General features: G+C 45.5%; 2 protein-coding genes across 15 annotated transcripts in view; both read left to right on the top strand.

Moving 5' to 3' along the window:
* The window catches only part of LOC119176042 (uncharacterized), a 475621-nt gene that overhangs the window by 223956 nt on the left and 233374 nt on the right, over positions 1-18291 (top strand). For all 14 annotated transcript variants that reach the window (XM_075881071.1, XM_075881080.1, XM_075881083.1 and 11 more), the window contains one exon: positions 13830-13996. In XM_075881071.1, coding sequence (XP_075737186.1) covers positions 13830-13996 — 167 coding nt within the window. The remainder of the gene's footprint in view (positions 1-13829; positions 13997-18291) is intronic.
* On the top strand, positions 592-4962 carry LOC142776768 (E3 SUMO-protein ligase ZBED1-like). Its single transcript, XM_075881090.1, has one exon. It carries the CDS (start codon positions 1767-1769, stop codon positions 3198-3200), a length of 1434 nt encoding a protein of 477 aa, XP_075737205.1. The 5' UTR covers positions 592-1766; the 3' UTR covers positions 3201-4962.

Genomic DNA, 18291 nt, shown 5'->3' on the forward strand with positions numbered 1-18291 from the left:
CTTCGCCCCCTTCTTCTCGACGGTTGTGGTGCCAGAAACGTCGAAGTAAAGAGGCGTCTGATCGGCATTCCCGATTTGTCCTAGCAGGTAGCCGTTGTTGCGCCGCAAGTTTAGGACGAACCTCTGAAAACTGTGAAGCTTTTCATCGTACTCCTCCGCAAAACTTTTCGCATATGCATGTTCCCCTTTGGAGGGAAAAGCCTTTCCTCTTTATAAAGTTAGTTAGCCAGCACCTGCTCGCTTTAAACTGGCTCCGCATTAGAACGTTTTCTAAGAGTAATTGCATTGCCCGCACTCGGAGCAGTTCTGTCGTCACGGGCCGCTGTGCCGCTCGTTGCTCAAGCACATACTCGCCGAGCAGCTCGTTAATTTGCGGAAACCGACCCTGCTGTGGTCCACTGAAGTCTTTGCGTGAAGCTTTGCTGTCGACAATCTTCTGCTTTTGTTTCCGCCGGTCCCGCACGCACGTTTCGGGAATTCCGAACGACCGCGATGCGGCCCTATTTACATTCGTTTCTGCACACGCGATGACTTTTCTTTTAAAAGCGGCATCATGGTGCACTCGAGTTTTTGGAGTCGGCCCTTCCACGCCGTCGATGCTAATGCACTGCTAGATGACGAACTCCTCAGCACACGTACGAAGTGCCGCACATGGGAAACACATAGAAAGAAATGGCCGACGCGCCATGCCGACGCATGTAGGGGGCGGCCATTTTGGATTTGCCGATGGCAATAGATTGATTGTAATGTTTTTGTTCGTACTCGATTCTAACGCGCATGCGATTTATGAACTCGCTTAACCGGAAAAAAGGTGTGCGTTAGATTCGAGTAATAACGGTAACCGTTGCCGCGTTGTCTCATCAAAGCATCGCTTGATAACGCACAACCGTGCACGCGCGTGCTAAAGCAGAAACTTCGTCACCGTCGGCAAACGCTTCGGTTAGAAAACATAATAAGTGACAAAAAGAGTTCTAGTGGTAATTTGTACCATGACGTCGCATTTACTTCCTTTTTCGAGGAAGTTCCGCACGTGAGCAGTCGCACAGTTATACAACAAGCTAGAAAGCGGTTAGTCTCAACTCGGGATTTTATTGCTAAGTTACGTCGTATTTCCGGCAAGTATGCATTAAATAACTTGGACTGCATTCTAAACATATTGAATATAGGAAACGGTAATCATGCGCCGACCTTTCAGTTTTATATATCTGTATATGCATATAGATATTTTTCGTGCTCGCCACCAGAGCGCATGAGTAGTGGTAGTGCGCCATGTAGTGCACAGTGCTACGTTAGTAGGGTCAGCGGCGTTGGCTAGTGCTGTTAGTCGCTACGATCAGTTCTGCTAGCTGCCATAAGTGCCATGGCAGATAGCGGAGGCTATGACGACTCGCCTGCGAAACGGAGGAACAATCAAGACACGGCGCCGAAACGAAGGGAAAGAAGCGCTATCTGGAAGCACTTTGTGAAGACATCGTCGTCGTTGGCGCAGTGCAAGACATGCGGCGCAACACTTAAAATGCCGAGGGGTACGACTAGTCCTCTTGTTAACCATCTAAAACAGCACCCAACTGCAATGAAGGAGTACCGGATGACTGCAGCAGGTGCGCCAGAGAAAGACCAGTCATTGATATTTGATTTTGTGCACCGTACTGACCCTTTGTCAGAAAAGAAAACTCAAGCACTCAATGCCAAGGTGGCTGCCATGGTAGCGCTTGATTTGCAACCATATACGTAGTTTTGTTGAAGACCGCGGATTTAAGAAACTCATGGCAGAGGCTGTGCCTAACTATCGCCTACCGTCGCGCACCACGCTTTCACGTACCCTTGTTCCGCGCTTGTTTGATGACACACGGAAGAAAGTGAAGGACGAGCTCAGCAGTGCTTTTGAAGGGGGAACATCTGCAGTCACCTTTACATGCGACATGTGGACATCATGCACCAACGAGAGTTATGTGAGCTTCACTTGCCACCTTCTCACTCCAAGTTTTAGGATGAAGTGGTTCACGCTTAACACTCGCCACATGGAACTTGTTAGCCACTCCGCCGAAAACATTGCGCAAATGCTTGTCGAGATGTGCGCGGAATGGGAAATACCGGATGGCTGCCGCAAATACATTGTCACAGATAACGGACGCAACATCCGTGCTGCGGTCAGAAGGCTCCCGTGGACTGAGCGTGCGTGTTTCGCCCACACTCTGCAGCTAGCAATTTACGATGAAATCTCCAACACACCGTCAATTGACCGTCTGTGCAAGAAAGCGAGGCACATCATGGGCCACTATAAGCACAGCTCATCTGCGCAAAAGAGATTAGATGAGTACCAGAAGAAGATGGGCAAGGATCCACTTCGTCTGGTGCAAGATGTAGATACGAGGTGGAACAGCCAATACCTAATGCTGTCCCGCCTCTTGGGCTTGAAGGAGGCTGTCTCTGTTGAGCTGGCAACGTCAAATTGCAGCATTGATGGTCTCTGCTCAGCAGAATGGAAAGAGGCTCTTGAATATCTGGACACACTGAAGCCCTTATATGATGCAACTGTGATAACTAGCGCAGACAAATACCCATCACTTTCCACTCAGATACCAATTATTTTTGGTATGCTAACTTGCCTCAGCAACTTTAGCGGCACAACAGGCTTTCATAAGGAACTGGCAAGGTCTCTCAATACCAGATTCCCCTTATATACAGAGGACAAAGAAGCATGCTTGGCTATTTTTTTGGACCCACGCTTCAAGTCAACGGTATTCAGAAACAACAAACTAAAGTTGGTGTGGCTGAAAGGTCTGATGCTTCAGGATGTTGCCCTATGCCCTGCTGTGGAAGTCGTGCAGCCAGCAGCACAAGTGCAGGAGCCACAACAGTTTGTGCAGCCATCCTATGATGTTTGGAGTGCATTTGACAATCTTGCAAATAGTCAAGTAGCAAGTACACCACTGTCTACTTCAGAATGGGAAATTAAAGCGTATTCTGAAGAAGCCTTACTGAAGAAAGACAGTGACCCATGTGACTGGTGGTGGACTGTGGGCACCTTCAGATACCCCATTCTGGCAAAGCTTTGCCCCAAGTACTTGCCCATACCAGCCACTTCAGTTCCAAGCGAGCGTGCCTATTTAGTGGCAGGGGAGGTTGTCTCTGTTCGGAGGGAGCGCCTCCTGCCTGATCATGTGGAGCAACTCATATTCCTCCATGATAACATGTAGTCATTATGTTTCATGATAACAGCTAGTCATTACTTGCATTGTGTTCCAAATAACAGTGTATGTTGTGTTAACAGACAGGCTGTTGTGTATTTTTTTTAGATAAATACATCTTAAATTATTGTTACTGTAGAGGCATTTGTCCTTTGATATTCGATTCGATATTCGAACATGAATATTCGTATTCGATTTGTATTCGAAAAATTTCATATTCGCACACCCCTAGTTGCTGGTTTTGTGGGTCTTGACTGAGAAGAAAAGGTCTCAACGTAAGACTGTCATATTCTTTAAGGCCCTATGTAAGCCTGTCTAATCTCAGCTGCTTGCACAAGCCACTGGCTTTCTTTTGCAGGGTGCCTATTGGAGACATGTGTTGCTTAGAGATGGCATGGCTCCCCTTCAGCCATGGTCATATTTTGAACGAAGTCACAAATGTTGAAATTTGTAGATTTTTCAATCCACTGGTGAGAAGTAATTAGCAGATTTATACATCAAGAAAGTGAAACTTAATTGATTTAATGGACACATATTTGTTGTTTTGGGGTAGGGGGATGATAGTTTCGCATTCATTTAATTTGAACACTTTTTGTGGTTCTGTGGTATCCAAATCAACAAGATTTTCTGTACTTGAAAATTCAGTAAAATGACAGTACACTACTATAGTGTGAGACTTCAATTGTGCTTATGCACACCTCATTTTTGCTGTGAAGAATGCTAGTCTCTTGATTGAGGCATGAAATAGCCTATATTGTTTCAAACACTACAACTTTGAACCTCCTAGCTTTGCACAAGTCAGTCATATTCTCTTGATGCTGTCACAATTTCTTGGGAGTGTTTGCTAAGCATAGCACTGTGAGAGCGACAGGAGTTGGAGGGGGCACAGCAAACGCACCTCAGGCGTGGAACAGCTGTGCCATTTGTGCTAATGTGTGCCAGACTTACAGTAATGGAAGTGCTGCTCCAATTGCTCCAAACTGCTGCAAAAAAGAAATGCTGCTCCATGCGGCTCCAAACAGCAATTTTGGATAGTAATTGCTCCAAACCTGCTCTGAAATGGCACTGAGTGAAAGAGAATGACACTTTTACAGTTAAACTAGCTCATAAGTCCTGAACCATTTCTAAGAGGAATGGTGAGCGCATGGCTCACACTCTGCGCAGCACCATGCAGCACAAGCGGCAAAAACAAAATGCGTGTGAAAACTGACGCAGAGACGGTACAAGCCCCGTACCGTGCAACGCCCCCTAGTGCAACGCCCCTCCTTAGCTTGCATTCGGCCTCGCTGTCATGATTGGGCTGTGCTGTCGCCCATAAAAAGTCGTGAAGTAGTGAGGCAGGGCTGTCACTTATGAGCAATTCGAAGGAGCGGTGATCTGTGCAAAAACTTTAAGTGATGCATTTCTATATCTCACATAAAATGCAAAATGGAGGGCGCAGTTTTTTTGTTTAGGCTTTACAGGCCCAAAAAGATAATAATAATAATAAACAAACTAACCGATTACATTCGCATTGACGGCCTTCTAGCAGTTCATATCTCCGTAAACTTGCTACTTAGCCCTCATTTCTCAGAGAAAGAAATGGTGCAAAAATGTTGATAGAGCACAAGATGAAGAAAGCGCGACAACTATGCCGTGTATGTTTATTGCTAGACACACCAGAAACCTGAGACAACGGCGGCACATTGGCCCGGCCCGCCCGACGACAGACTTACGGGGGCGCAACTCGGGGAGAGGAACTCGAAAATAAAGACACTCTCAGACTGATCAACATACCTGTCGGTTGTGTGTTTCTCGGCCTCTGCAAACCCTACATGGTGGCAGCGTACCTTTGAACCTGCAACACACGGTCCAGTTGACGGTGGAGGAGTCGCAAGCCAAGCAAGAAAAAGTCAATAGCAGGCTTTCACTGCGAACCTTTGAAAGAATTTAACTGTGCGAATCCAAGTGAGTGGCTTCTATAGAAGCGTCGTTTCGAATGTTTTGGCATCGTCGGTGGCCTCACCTCGAAATGCTCTGTGGAACAAGTAAACATAATAGTCCACTTTATGGGTGTCAAAGCCGAAGACATCTTTGCCTCATTGAAGCTTACAGAGAAAGAGAACAGCTGTAATGACGTTCTGCGGGTGTTCGAAAACCACTTTGTAGTTGTTAGAAAAGTCATGTACAAAAGAGGGACATTCTCCAGAAGAGCACGGTGGGAAGGAAAAGGTGTTAAACAGGTCGTCGCAGAGCTACACCTACTGGCTAAGTTGTGCAATTTCAGAGAATTGTGTGATGAGATGGTGCGGGACAGGATAGTAGAGTGGGCATCAGAGACCGCAAGCTCTGAGAATGCAGTTGGGCGTGGCGCTGATCTTCAATAAGGCCACCACTTGGCAGTCTGAACTCATTAAGGAATGAGCTGCTATGCTGCATGGCTAGAATGAAGAGAAGGTGGATAAGAGTCAGTCAGGTTAATACTCTAACTGTGCCTTCAGGAAAGCGAAAGACGCCTGCAGTGCACACTAAAGAGCCTCTTGAAGCTGATTTAAAGCAGTGTATGTTCTGTGGCTACTCGCAGCACACTACAGAGAAGTGCCCTGCACAAAATGTGACATGCAACAAGTGCCATCAAAATGAATATTTTGCTTGTGTCTTGAAAGGAAGAGCATGAGTACGCAGTATCATTGGTAACGATGGCGCATTCCTTGGAGTCGTCTGAGCCATCTCACCAAGCTGCAGCGACAAGTGAATTGCTGCTGTAGACATCAATAGATCACCTGTCACCTTCAAAGTGAATACATGAGTAGATGTAACCATGATTCCTCTTCAAATGTACGAGAGAAATTTCAAGAATCTGCATCACCAGAAGCCAGACAAGGTCTTGAGGGGACCCAACCTGTGGGATGATTACGGCAGTGATATCATACCATAACTTCATTGTTCATACCATAGCATTATTCATACCATTATCCATATCATACCATACCATAGCTTCATTATCATACCATATCATACGGTAGCTTCATTATTCCAACGCAACATGGCTTCAGGGCTGGCTTTTCTTGCGACACTCAGCTTGTAGAATTTTGCCATGACATCGCAGCATTTATTAACTCAGGTTTGCAAGTTGACTGCATCTTTTTAGACTTTCGGAAAGCTTTTGATACCGTATCTCACACCCTGTTACTACTAAAGTTGTCCTACCTCAACTTGCCGAACACCCTCCTGAAGTGGTTGGAGGCGTACCTGTTAGATAGAAACCAACGCGTGATACTTCATGGTGTCCGCTCTTCTGATGTCTCTGTATTATCTGGAGTGCCACAGGGGTCCGTCTTAGGGCCCCTGCTTTTTCTTATATTTATCAATGACCTTACTGAACACTTGTCTTGCCATGTGAAGTTATATGCAGATGATTGCTGTATTTACCGTGAAATTTCAAGTGAATCAGATAGTCAACTGCTACAGAATGATCTGAACAAAATCATGTCTTGGTGTGCGACTTGGAACATGACACTCAACCTGTCCAAATGCAACCTCTTAAGATTCACAAACAAAAGACACCCGCTAATGGCAAACTATGTCATGAATACAACACAACTGTCCCTTGTAACAGAATATAAGTATTTAGGAGTAATTTTTTCCAGCAATTCGACTTGGAACGCCCACATAAATTACACCGTAACAAAAGCCAGCAACACATTAAACTTCTTAAGACGTTAGGACGTAACTTTAAACAAGCACCGGCCAGCCTGAAAAAAATCCTGTATATGATGAATGTACGCCCACTTTTAGAATACGCATGCAGCACGTGGGACCCTTTTTTTAAGGTGAACGTCGACGCTCTAGAACGCGTGCAGCTGAGAGTGGCCCGTTTCGTCACGGGTGATTACAACTTTTCTAAAAGATCTTTCGAAATCAGGAGTACTTTAGGATGGCCTCCTCTTGAAGACAGGCGTAAATTCTTACGTTTATCTCTGTTTCACAAAATATTCCATGGTTTAACGGGTATTCACAAAGAAAACTACATATCGGAGCATACGTATATATCTGCTCGTACTGATCACCCCCTTAAAGTGTGCGAGTTCGCTACCAGAAAATAACTTTTTTAAATATTCATTTTTTCTGCGATCATTTAAGCAATGGAACAAACTACCTCATGAAATTGTAGCCGCGTCCAGGGAAACATTCGCCACTGCGCTGGTCATCATATTTTATCGTAGCCTGAGCACACATTAAAGTTGCCTACACTTTCGTTTCATCTCTCTAGCGATCTACGCTTCAGCTTTTTTTTTTTCTGCTGTACCTTCATACACGTCAATGTTTATTACGTGTCACCATTGGATGCTTTATTATGTATCTGTATTTCTTTTATGTTCAACTCAGTGTTAATGGACTGTCGCCTTTCTGCATTTCGAAATCGTTATCTCCCCCCTACACTAATGCCCCTCGCGGGCGCTGTAGGTACTGTAGATAAATAAATAAATAAATAAATGACTTGTCATAAAAAGGAAGTATCTACATCGTGAATGGTCAGATGCCTTTCCTGTCAGGGGCATCTAGTGAAAAACTAGGCATTGTGAAACGCCTTAACCAAGTCATTAGTCAAAAAAGTGAAGCTGTCAACCCAGAGTTTGAGTTGCTGAATTCTTTATTAGTATAGGTGAAATCAAGCTTGCATACAAGATCAAGCCAAAAGAAGATGCTGTACCACTAGCATTGACCACTTCTCGAAAAGTTCCCTTACCGTTAATGTCGCAAGCCAAGGCAAAGCTGCAAGAGACGGATGAGCTTGGAGTCATAGAGCCAGTTGAGAAGCCAACACAGTATCGTTCTGGTATGGCCATTGTTCAGAAGCCTACTGGAGATGTGCAAATATGTGTGGACTTCACTGAGCTGAACAAACTTGTAGAGCAAGAGGTGCAGCCTCTGCCTGTGAGTGAGCATGTGCTTGTAGAACTTACCAGAGCTCACTATTTTTCAAAAGTTGACGCAAACTCAGGATTTTTGCAGTTCGAGTTGGCAGAGGAGTCCCGAAACATTACCACATTTATAACACCATTTGGCAGGTACCGGTTCAAAAGACTATCTTTTGCAATCAATTCTGCACCTGAGGTCTACTAAAGGCGCAGTTTCTGTATAAGTTTCTGACTAATCTGGAAGGTGATGTGTAACATTGATGGCATCTTGATTTATTAAAAGATGCAGGCAGAGCACAATGCCAGTCTCAGAAAGCTTCTGCAAAGGTTACAGAAGCGTGGTGTCATACTAAACCACTAGAAGTGCGAATTCAATGTGCAAAAGATAAAGTTCTTGGGACACATCATTGATAACAAAGGAATTCATGCTCGTCCTTCAAAAGTGCAGGCTATCGTAGACATGAGACCTCCTTCAAACACTCTGAAGCAGAGAAGGTTTAAGGGAATCATAAACTACCTCATAGAATTTGACTCGAACATGTCAGAAATAGCCCATCCCATGAGCGCTCTTCTAAATGCGGTTTGGCGGATGTCTCATATTTTGTGATAAATGCTGTTCTGCGACAGTAAAAAAAATCAGGTCCACAGACCTGTTGCGTACGCCTCTTGTAGTCTGTCAGAAACAGAAAGAAGTATGAAAAAAATTAAGAAAGGTCTTGCTACGAGAAGTTCTTGCATACATCGTTGAAATTGCAGTTGCCAATCTTCCGGGAAGTGAGAAGGAACTTGATGGCTGTGCCTTCCACCAGAGAATGGGGCTTCAAGCACGTAACATAAAGCCCCAGTTTTTCTCAAAGCAATAGTTTCATTGAGGTGGCTGTGTGGATCGTAAATAGAGACTATAGAATGTGTGAGACAGCTATGGTGCTGTTCAGGCTTACAGAACTACACCGCTTGTGAATGTTTTCAGTCCTTCGACATTGTTAATGCAACAATGTCTGAGAATGCCTCTCGCGCTGTGGTATGTTGTTCGCTGGAACCCACCATGGTAGGCAAGCAAGTGCTTCAGGCTTAGGAACAGCAGGGTCTAGTAGAGCAAAAGAATAATAATCACAAAAGGCATGGAGCTTGAATCCTTAGAGGTTTAGAGCCAGGAGAGACAGTAAAAGAATAATAATAACAAAAGGCACAGAGCTCGAATCATTCGAGATTCAGAGCCAGGAGAGACAGTTTGGATAAAGAACCAGAACAAGACTGGAACGCTACTTCGTCCGCGGGGTCTCCGATGTCTTATGTTGTAGTGACATACCGACCAAGAAGGAACATATTTCACTTAGCCCATCTACCTGAAATGGAGGAACAACCATTGTGCAAGTCAACGCCCAGTACAAACCAACAAGCCTCATCATACGTGAACAGTCATAAAGCGGGAGATGTGCCTGGTCAAAAGGACAAAATGCAACCAGAAACAGGCGAACTTGAAGACTACTCGTTTTCCCTTCATAGGGCTGCAAGACACATAGTCAAGACTGTCGAGCATGTAGGGGGCTTCGGGGCGGTGGAGATATGCTGTGTGTGTTGGCTGCTAGACGCACCAGACACCTGAGCCGACGACATAGAGTTGGCGGCGGCATGCAGAAGAACCAGCACAGGCCTGACCCTGAGCAAACCTCATCCTTGAGTGCAGAAATTCATAAGTAGGAACTCTCACAATCTTCGCACAACTTTTCAGCTGCTAATGTTCGGCAGGACCGCGAAAGCGCGTCCACGCTCAGGCCAAGGATCGTTTCAGTATCAGACAATGTGTGAAATGTGCCACCTCATTTTACACATATGCTTGCTTTTCGCTGCTTCCTGTGCATGTAACTGCGCAGAACGGGAGCCATGCGCTCACGTGTTCCCTTCGACAGTGGACCGACCTGCTCACTACAAATCCCTAGATTTCAAAACAAGAACTAACTACAGTCCAAGTCAAGTTCAGTATTTTAGCCCCTAATTAGACGAGCCAAGATTGCCTCTGTCTTGCTTCTCTTCTACAGTCACGCACTAGTTTGAACGTTCATCTTACTATTCAGACGTTGGCTTTGTAGTGACGTAGCCTCGTTGTCTGGTTGCTGTCTATCAGCATCCGCCTCATGATCCACTTGTCACCATTGCTTGTTATCTGATTTAAAACATCAGGGTCTGCCCAGGCAGCACTGCAAAAAAACTGTCACAAGTGCTCTAATCGCTGCCCTGGCCATAACCGGGTTGTGCAGAGGGAGCCACCTGGAAGCGTTTGTGCTTAGGCCACTATAAACCTCCCCCCTTTCCCCCTTTTTTTATTGGTGTTTAGGCATGCTGTTTTCTTAAAATTACGGACCTGGAAAGCTTTTACCGTCAATCTACCCTCGCTTCAAAAAAATTACGCAAACTGCAGGTACAGTGCAAAAAATACTTGTTATTTTATCGAGCTACAACTCGCATGTGCAAGCGAGCATCGCATGACATCGAGTTCAAGGCAAGCACTTGTGTGTAATGGCCCATTTGCAGTGCTCACCTCATTCTGTTTCGTACAGCAGCTACGGAAATCTTTAAAGCTGAAGCCCTTTACGTCTATGGCAATTCACAATGTAATAGTAGTGTCAACTCGGGCCTTTCTTCTTAGTGTGCAGACCTGTTGCGTCTGCTTTTGTTTTTACCGTGGTTCTGATGAGTGGTCCAACAAGCACTTCATGGTGGTTCTCCTACATGTCCAAATTGTGGAGAGAAATTCGTAGCTCTTTTTCTAAGTGTTCACTGCATAAACACACTTAATATTTAGTTGTTTCGCTCAGGCTAGTGGCACCTTATTGCGCAGCAAACTGTGCAAGAGAGTTGGACTTTGCACTCCATAAAACGGCTTCGACAAGTAGCTCGAGTGTTTTGCAAAACTGAGTCCGACATGTTGTGGCAGGTTAGGCCTTACTGTGTCTTCGGCGTTTCTTCGCCCGGCCAAACTGTCAATATAGCACTCCGGTGACTGTCAAGTGGGTGGCAGTCGTCTTGTTAAGAAGGTGAAGAGCGACTGGTGTGGGGTGCAGTCGTCTTCTTAAGAAGGTGAAGAGTGACAGGTGTCTTTAGATTTGCTGTTACGAGGTGCTGCAAGTTCAGAGAGCGTATCTTAGTGTCTACCAAGGTCGACAGCTGCTTTCTGACACCCTCATGCTGCTACCTCCAGATCCGGGTTTATGACGCTTTCGCCGAGAGAGTGCAGCCGACTTGTTCGACCTTCTTCGTTGAGCTCCGCACAGAGGACAATGCTCGCTTTTCCTAAGGACGTTTCACATCACAGCTCGGGTTTTGTACCACGGGCCTTTTTATCACCAATAGTGTGCACGAGCGTGGCAGGGACTCGTGCCTTCAGAACTTTTTATCGTTCGTGGGACCTCGAATTGGAGATCGCCATGCTCTTGGAACACAGACACAGTCGACACAGTTGGAATAACAAATCAAAACAACACACATTTATGTAACTGTTTTTAAACGTCAATATCGTGAGCTGAATTATTATAACATCATTTGTGATCCACACAATATTCGATACAAAAAAATTGAGGCCCTACGAGCTTACCTGTAGAGGATTATCACCACAATAGGTGCATTCAAGAATGACAACTAATTCCACACACACTCAACAACAGAATGTTTAATTTGCGTGAAAAATCATCGCTAACCTTTGCCTGCTTCTTCGTTTTTGAAATGTTCAAAACGCTAGTCTCGGTCATATCACGATTTGCAAAACGCATCGTCTATGCACTCCTCCTCATCTTCACTGGTTTCTGCAAGTTCCACCAACTCAAAGCCTGCCTTGCGGAAACAATTGCCCACTGTGCCCGTCTTCACATCTCGCCAGGCATCGAAGATCTCTGCGGGAGAAACTTCGTGGAGATTTCCAGCCACTCCTTCGTCATCCTCTGCTGGATGTCCTGGCTGCTGACAGCTTCGCTTTCACCAGAAATCGTTTTTCCAAAAATTTTGTAGCACTGCTTAAATTGGTGAAGCTACCCGCTGTTTTCAGAGAAGTTGTTTTCCCAAGAGCAGCGGCAAACCATTTGGCCTTGGCGATCAGCATCGGGCCATCCATCGGAATATTCTTCGTGTGCGCTTCTAAAAACCAAACATAGAGTGCCTTTTCTACATTCCCGTGGGCAGAAGCGCACCGCCTTTGCTGTGATATCTGCCTTAGTTTTCAACAAGGTTACTCAGTGCTTTGTGGTGTGTTGAAGTCATCCGCAATGGGCAAACATTTTCTGCCCACCTCAACACGCAGAATAGCCTTCATCTTCATTGTAAGTTCAAGGGTTTTGCGCTTCTCGACACTGGCCATAGCTATACGAGAAGTCGACGTTTCAAATCCGCAGCGGCTTTGCACACCACGCATGCAAAAGAGAAATGCGGCACATGCGGTGGTACGTGGGCGACGCGATAGCTCGAGAGCAACAAAGTGCTTGCGAGGTGATGGATACCTGCAAGGGCAACAGCAAAAGGCGTGAGCTGTGGTTGGCTGATCAAACCTTGCAAAGGAGGAACAAAAATTAATAGGAAAAAGGAGGAGGAGGTCTGCTCCTTCGTTTTCGCTCTCTGAGACGACACGTGAGTATGCGGGGAATGCATGAGAAAGAGAAAAAAAAAGCCGTTCCGCAAGTTGGAGATTGCGCATTCTGAGCCCTCTCGCCCTTACCTTTTTCGTCCACCTCGCGCGTGGAGCCATGAAGATCGCGGGGGAGAGGGGGGAAGTGCTGAAGCGTGCCTTCCAGCTCACGCGGCGTTTGATATATCCAAAGGCGGGTAAAAATACCGCTCGATATAAAAGTGCAAATTTCTATACTTTTACAAACGAATTTCAAAAGGATAACTTGCGAGTTCGATATACTCGAACATTCGGTATATTTGGGTTCAATATAACCGTGTTCGACTTACATTAATTCCAGTCAAAACCACAACTTTGATTGCCTGCGACCGCCACCAAAAAGCATGGACAGTGATTAAGGCCTAGCCTACGGTCCGTCACGTGTCGGGAAGCTTGTACTAGACAACATGAAGATTGGGTGTCAAAAAGATGGCACTCAAGCACTGATCCAAGAGCAGCGTGCATGACACAATGTTTATGTTCGAGGCCAGGAAATAGATGGCGACAAAAGTCCTCTGAGCTTGTCCGATTCCGGTATTGGCAGCAATGGCAAAAGCATGTGTTTGAAAGCTGAATGTTTTAATGAGATAGCAAATGTGATTACGACAATGCTTTTCTCAACAAGAAACTCAATTGGCATTTGACGAGGACGCGATCACAAGTTTCATGCGTAGGGCACTCAGCCATTTAACAATAGAAGCCACGCACGCGCCGGTGCAAAGGTACTCTGAAACAAAGGCAACTGCCCTTCCTCACTGCGCGATCCACGAAGCTGGCGCAGTGCTGCCACTGTCTTTTTTCTTATTTTCTTCTCACTTCAAATAACGTAAGAGGGGTCAAACTACAATCATGTTGATACGGGACAGAACTACTAATGATGGCCAAGTTCAAGGTGCACCTATTATGCGTGTAAATAAAAAAAATTGATATCTTTCTACCAAAGTGGCGTTGCACCTACTATGCGAGTAAATACGGTAGAGCCTATTTCTGGGCATTTGTGTGAGCAGAAAGCAAAAGTACAGGATTACTCGATCGGTGTCTTTGAGTTTCACCTGTAAAATCAGATGAACCTGATGTTTCTTTCAGGAGAATGTTGATCCCTCTGATCTCCAAGATAAAGTTTTGGACTTTGATGAAGACGAGCGCTACCCTCAGTACATCCCCAAGAAAGGTGCATTTTACCAGCATGATGACCGTGTGGTAGGAGATGAAGATTCATCTGAGGTACCAGAAAAAAAAACTGATTATGACAAGTGAGTGCCACATGTTTGACGGGTTATTTTTTGCATGATCTTTTCATTGCTTATCCTGCAAGCCCTTAAAAGCAAGTCCTTGAAAGCTTTCTCTGTGTAATCAGTTGTGGGTGGAATTGCTGCCATTTCTTTCCTAATGCACATTGCTGGGCTAGTTGGTTGGGGTTCATCATTCATATGGATATAAAGCACGACTACAAGGACACCAAAAGAGAGATGCACATACATCGCTAGCTTGCAACTAATGTTTTATTTGCAATCACACATGGTGTTTGAACAATAAGTTTTATCAATCCACTGTTATTGTAAAAATAGCTATACCTATATGAATGATGCCATATCTAAGGGTGGACTCCGCCACGGTGGTCTAGTGGCTAAAGTATTCTGCTGTATTTCCGATGTAGGCACAAATGTTGTAGGCCCGTGTGCTCAGATTTGGGTGCATGATAAAAAACCTCAGGTGGTTGAAATTTCCGGGGCCCTCCACGTAGGTGTCTCTCATAATCATATGGTGGTTTTGGAATGTTAAACCCCACATATCAATCAATCAATATCCAAGGGTGAAAGTGCTACGCTGATTGTGCCAAAATACGCCAATCTGACCTACCGCACCAAGCCATGCCTAAACAGCTATTAGCACATGCAATGGCAAATTTAGTTGAGAGTTTCCTCATTGACCGAGCTATGCGCTTCGGCTACTTTGTACAAAGGACGCAACGGTGTCCATATCAAACGGCGTATTTCGGATCAACATGAATTTTGCGCCACCTGAACATAATGCATGGTTCTTGTTAAGGTGGCGCTTGCGTGCATACCTTATCATGCGACTCTGCATATATTTTAACAGCCAAGCTGTCAGGCAAATTTTAAAGACGGCAGTGGTGCTGCAAAATACTTGCCGCATCATTGCTGAACAACTGCGAGCGCGTGCTATGCTCGGTAGTTGCTCAGCATCGGTGTGGCGAGTTTTTTGCAATATAAGCTGAAAAAAAAAAGTGTGTGCCACCGGAGAATTCTTAATGTTGTAGTGGTCATAGCGCACGCGCTCCTTTCTATTCTTGCTACTGCACCATTACGCATGTAACTTTACTTTGAGCAAATTGCACCCGAATGACTGGTGACCATCTAGATAATCTTAGAACCTTTCGATGAGATTACACGACCTCTAGCGATAACGCTAGAATCTTCGATGGCACATGTGTAAATGCTGATGCAACGGCTGACGCTCTATGTTCACTGCTATCAGTCTGCAGGGTGTATTGCTTGTAGAATGACATTTCGTTTTCCGGGCACAAATTGGCCAAAATAAAAAAGTAAATCATGAAAACAGCGCCTGCTGCCTTTGTTGACATTACGAACTCGTGACAATGGGAAGGCTGACAGCTAACTCTTTTGGATCCGACATCTCGACACTGATAACTACAAGACGCTGGTGTAAGAAAAAATAAGTACGTCCATTCCAAGGAGAAATGCTCTTATCGCACAATCTCTTCCCCTTGAGAGCACACCAACATAGCACGGTTTGCGAGCTGGACGCTGATGCTTGTCGATACCGCGCACTCCAGCTATCGCTAGATTGCCTCGATTCATGAGCAGAGGTGAACGAGCACATCGAGGCATTGTAGCTATTGCAACTACGTCCTCGGATAGAATCAATGTTCATGGCTGCTGCTCATCAAGCAACCCCTCTGTTTCCCCCACGTCTTTTCATGCTTGTTTAAGATGGGCAGCGTGTTTCCTCTCTGCTTGAGCATTTGATGACAGTTTTAACACGCGGTGGGATGCTGACGCGTGCACACTCCAAGAGGCGTAGATAGGTCATCTCATTTAATCTCTGCTTGAGTAGCACTTATGACCTCAACTTGCACAATTTTACATGCGGGTCAAACTCACGATGCATGAGGAGTGGTACCAACTTGTAGTTTACGCAAAACATGGCGGCAACGGCAAAAACCCGTCGAGTGTCCATACAATTTCTATCGTAATAAAAAAAATTCACTTAATTGTCTAGCAATAGCAGGGGGAGCGGATCTGAATTTCCTCGTGATTCTCGTGTCGGCTGTGGCAGTTCAATGACTGGAACATAGGTTTTTTACATTCGTATAGAGCCCTATTCATTTACTTTTAAGATAACTTAGTTATATAGTAGCTCATCTCTAGTCTTGAGTTGCTGTTCATCGCCCACAGGGGCATCTGTGGAAGCAGGTGTTTGGTGTGTAGCAACACCACGGACCCGAGCTAATGGGGGGGTTTCGACCTCTCCGACACCTAGCCTAGTGCATGGCTTTGCAGCGTCCGGGTAAAAGGGGATCCGTGTGATTTAACCTTTCAGGCCCCCCGGCAGAGGCAACACACCCTTTTGGCCCAGGCTTCACGTAGACAGCATCCCTGGGCTGACCCACCCAAGGGAAACCGGCAGTCGCCTTTTCTCATCTCTTTCTTCTTACATCTTCGTCTTTTCTCCCTTCAATCTTTCCTGTCGTTTGCTCATTTCTGTTTACTTCCATCTTCCAGGTAGCAAGGGTTAACCTTGTGTATGTGCCCTCTCTTGGTCACAGAATATTGGGTTATAGTGCCTTTGTACAGCTGGTGCTGGCATGCCATTTTATCATTGTACTGCTACGTCCCCATGTTGGGGTCCGTGGTGGGCGGCTGGCATGGCTGCCTAATTTATATATATTTTATGGCCTCTGTTCTATTCCCCAAACTGTCTGATTGCCCTCCCTTTAACAGAGTGTGCACCAAAGGAATGCTGAATGTCTTCCTAAAACACAGAGAAATCTTCCCGCACTTTTATGTGATTGACTGTGAAACACTAAAGAACTCAAGAAAAATCGCTTCATTTGTCGTATCAAAATGTCTCACCAATACCCTCGGTACAGGTTATCTGGCTAGTGGCGAGCTTCTCGCAGTACAAAGCAGGGCCCAGTACGAAAATCTCTCAAAACACACCTCTTTCGGAACCACACCTGTATCTGTCACAGAAGCCATTTTTCTGCCGAAGAAGCCATTTCTCTTAAAACCACAGAACCCTCCTGTAACCGATCGTGCCCTGAAAAGGGTACGCATCGATGCATCCTCTTTGTTTTTCTCCCAAAACATTAAAAGTTTCCCAAGATACCATGTTCTTCAGTGTGAAGAAATATCAACTAAAGCCAGAGCAATATCACCTTTTTTCGTGGCCAAGTCCTTAAAAGACACCATTGGGACCGGCTATAAGGCCACAAAGATGACAAGTGAGGACAGTTTTCTCGAAATAAAAGACAAAAAACAGTAAACGAACTTTCACACCTCGTAGCGTTTGGAAATATCTCTGTATCAATTACTACACATGGTACTCTGAACACAGTGAAGGGTGTAGCATCCGATCAAGACCTTATGACACTAAGCAAAGATGAACTTTTTGACAGATGGAAAGACCAAGGCATAACACATGTACAGCGCATAAAAATCAGACACAACAACACACAACACAGAAACCGTAACAAAGCACTTAATACTTACTTTCAATTCAAGCATTCTACCCCAGACACTCAAAACCGGCTACGTAAAACTTCGTGTGCGTCCGTGCGTTCCTAACCCGAGAGATTGCTTTATATCCCAGCGACTCGGACACGCATCTCTGACCTGCTGAGGTCAGTTTACTTGTGGTGAATGCGGCATAACTGGTCACGGTACAGATGAGTGCGAATATGATGAGGTTCACTGTGCAAACTGCAAAGGCAGCCATGCCGCATACTCCAGAGCGTGCCAAGCCTGGAAAAGAGAAAAAGAAATTATCACCATAAAAGTTAGCGAAAACATAGCATTCCGTGAAGCGTGACAGCGAGTCTCATCGTCTTTCGCACTGAGAACTTCCTTCACTGAAGTGGTGCAACGAGAGGTGGCACCACAATGGCCTTTGGCGGCTACCTGCACTACGTCTAGCGTGCCCAGGTCAAAGCCACCTGCCCCTCTGGTTGGAGCAGCCAGCACTGCCCTGCCCACAGCCAAACCAGTCCACACCAGTGGCCTCTACAAGCCCTGACAGCAGCTAGAACAATGAGGAGACCAAGGAGGCCCCAACAACCTCCTCCCCGGTGATGGCATAGACTTCATCGACTGAGGTGAAGTCTAAGCGACACTTAGATCCCTCTTCGGAGCGGGTGTCTAGTGGCTCACAGGCGGCTATAGACACCACTTATATCCAAACGGCGCCGGTAGTGCCAAAGGAGCGGCGACCTCTTGTCGACCGCTTCAAAAAAAATAAAACACATTAACCAATCTCAATCTTGTCTACACACAGCACTTTTTTT

The sequence above is a fragment of the Rhipicephalus microplus genome, chromosome X (assembly GCF_043290135.1).
Source record: "Rhipicephalus microplus isolate Deutch F79 chromosome X, USDA_Rmic, whole genome shotgun sequence".
NCBI classification, from domain to species: Eukaryota; Metazoa; Arthropoda; class Arachnida; order Ixodida; family Ixodidae; genus Rhipicephalus; species Rhipicephalus microplus.